General features: G+C 34.3%; 1 protein-coding gene across 1 annotated transcript; it reads left to right on the top strand.

Annotated features, from left to right (window-relative positions):
- Window positions 1-328: 328 nt before the first annotated feature.
- On the top strand, window positions 329-2,885 carry LOC110444507 (estrogen receptor-like; the record flags this gene model as incomplete). The annotated part of the gene is made up of 3 exons (XM_021488877.1): window positions 329-509; window positions 2,134-2,275; window positions 2,709-2,885. Coding segments are annotated over 3 exons (483 nt in total), but the record flags the coding sequence as incomplete, so codon positions are not given.
- Between the last annotated feature and the right edge of the window lie 222 nt (window positions 2,886-3,107).

A 3,107-nucleotide genomic window follows, 5' to 3' on the forward strand; every position in this document is an offset into this window, starting at 1 on the left:
ATAATCTCAAATTATACTGCTAACTGATCTTGCAACAGTGATCACTGTTTTTCACAACTCGACACCTGGTGTTTTGTAACCCATTTTTTTACTTTCAACTTTTTGTATTATTTCCGATCATATAACGTTTTTCAAAATGTATTCACGGTTGGAAACATCAAGAGGCAACCGTTTCAAAAATGTACATAAAATATACAGCATACAAAAAAGCTAATGTCGTATTAAACCTTGTTAATCATGAATTCTGAGCGATATTAGTAAAAGATTTTATCAGTAAAGCATATTTGATATTGAATCCTGAGTTTGAAATTTGTATTTCCATCCTCAGAGTCCGAGGCGGTCTCAGACGTCCACCATACTGGACGTTTTAGCCAAGGCGTACTTGCCCACGATAGAGAGTTTCCACAACCACAGTGCACCGCCCACCAAAGTACATTTATTAAACTCGTTGACAAAGCTATCCGAACGGGAACTAGTCCATCTGATCAACTGGGCCAAGAATGTTCCAGGTAAATTCTTGTTTGTGCTACCTAACCAGATATACATGGCATTTGTGTACGAATTTTAGTGTTTTACCTCACACAATTATTATTGAAGTATAAACGCCCATTTTTCCATGCAGTATAAATTAATTTGATAAATTACATCTCTAAAGATGAACCAATTAAGTTAAGGAACTGATGCTCATGTGTTGTGTAAGTGCAGTCCCGCATGGGTTTTGGAAAATTCCAGCTTCAATCCGTGTAAGAGTTAAATTTGCAGCATTTGCTTTTCATGATCTTATCCCTTGTTACCTGGTTATTACGGTACCTTCATATTATTTAAAACCTACTGCTGTTTGATTACCGTGCTATGTAGTAGCCGTGTAGTTTTCTGCAAAGACATATAACATGCTGTAAAGACATAAAAACATGATTTCTTCCGGAAAGACATAAGTTTTCCGTAAAGACATAAGTTTTCTGTAAAGACAGAAGTTTTCTGTAAAGACAAAAGTTTTCCGTAAATACAGAAGTTTTCTGTAAAGACAGATATTTTCCGTAAAGACAGAAGTTTTCTGTAAAGACAGATATTTTCCGTATAGACATAATTTCTTCCGTAAAGACATAAGTTTTCTGTAAAGACATAATTTCTTCCGTAAAGGCAAAAAAATCTGTAAAGACAAAAGTTTTCCGAGAAGACATATTTTAGATTATCGACACAATATTGACTGAAAAATGGTTTTCCTGGCTAGAAACCAGTTTTATCCCTGTTTCATCCCAATTTTACTTTATTCTACTGAACGAATCATGCTAAAAATCTATTATAGAGTTTAATTATTTTTATTTTTAAGCATATGCGCTTGGATGTATACAACATGGAATGATTTTAGGTGTTAAAGGGTTAAAACACGAATCAATCTCAAAAAGCTAGTCTAAAACATTATGTCAATTGTATTCAGTCTTCATTTATTGAAGTTAAATTATTTATTCATGTTTAAAGTTTAGTAAACAAAAGACTGACAAAAGTGTGATCTGGAAGTTTATTTTGTTATTCATACACGAGCTATGAAACGGAGGTCACGCGATTGTTTTCAAATATATGAAGGGTGAAAGCTGCTAGTTTTGAAGTCCGTCGTTATACCTTTTTTCTTCCATATTTACGACATTCACATTTAGTCTTTTTAAATATATTAACACACCTAAATTAACTTTATTCATGGTAAATAATCAAAAAATAAACAAATGAAACCATAAGGATAATTGACAGACTTTCGAGAATTCTTTTGTTACATGTTAGCGGTTAAAACAAAAAAGGGAAAATATGCACAAAGCCGATACCGACCATTAGAATGATCAATTTCCCATCACTTCGGTATGAATTAAACATTTCTTATCCGACTGGTGTCAAGTCAAATACACGTTTCACTGCGAGCATCACTCGAGTCCAGACACTATTGTCCGAGCAAACGGCCTTTGATCTATCGGTCATTTATAAGGGGATTACTCCGGCAGAGAGTCATAAAAGAGGTTATTTTATCCAATAGTCGTGGATGGCTTTCTGTACGACTGACCGGTGACGGAGCCGCTCCGCCATTGTCAGCGCTGGACATTATACCGTATTGTAAACGTAAAATTGGCTTTACTCTGTCCTCAGGCTACACAGACTTGTCCCTTAGTGACCAGGTCCACCTCATCGAATGTTGCTGGATGGAACTTCTACTGTTGAATTGCGCATATAGGTCAATGGACCATGGCGGAAAACGACTGGCTTTCGCATCAGACCTTATACTAGAAAGGTAACCATACTTTATCACCATACATCTCAGCGTTGTAAAACGTTTGCAATAAGGCGTCTGTTGTTGAAAGCATGACAAGCTTTACATCAATAAGTGTTTTTCGTCTAAGACATTTATGTTCAAATGCTAAATTCATATGAATGTTCTGAACAAGATTAGCAAGCATTTTTTTTTAAAGAATTGATTTTGCAGCTTATCAGTCAACAAAACTGGAAATAAGACAATATATTACTTTATAATAGATCCATGTTTGTTAAAAAAAACATAAATTTACGTTACAAATATCTACATGATATAAGAAAATAACACTCGAACAAAACATGTGTTGTCATTTAAAAGTGTTATGGAACAGACAGATGATATATCATCGAAGAGAGCGAATTTTATTAAAAAAAAATTCCATGCAATGATGCAGATGTTTTTCTTTACATAGGCCTCACTGGGAAACCGTTGGTATGTCCGAAATATTTGAACAAGTTGCGGCGGTGTCTGAACAAATGGTTCAGTGCCATCTCCACAAGGATGAACTTCTCTTGCTACAAGCCACAGTTCTCGTTAACGCTGGTAAGATACTAATGCTTTTCTTTATTTAAGTTTATCTAATTTAATTTAAAAACTTATACTGAATGAACGGCATTTTTTTAACTTTTCATACCGGCTTGAACTTTGAAACATGCTGTTTTATACATATATTAGCATTCTAAATTTGATAGTTATTATTGATCTAAATATAGGTATTCCCTTATTCAATATTAAAATATATGTGTCGTCAATGCAAACTAGATTCATGGAACAGCTCAACGTCACCAAAATGTTTGCTTGTGTTACTCCA

The sequence above is a fragment of the Mizuhopecten yessoensis genome, unplaced genomic scaffold (genome assembly GCF_002113885.1).
Source record: "Mizuhopecten yessoensis strain PY_sf001 unplaced genomic scaffold, ASM211388v2 hete_36134754, whole genome shotgun sequence".
NCBI lineage: Eukaryota > Metazoa > Mollusca > Bivalvia > Pectinida > Pectinidae > Mizuhopecten > Mizuhopecten yessoensis.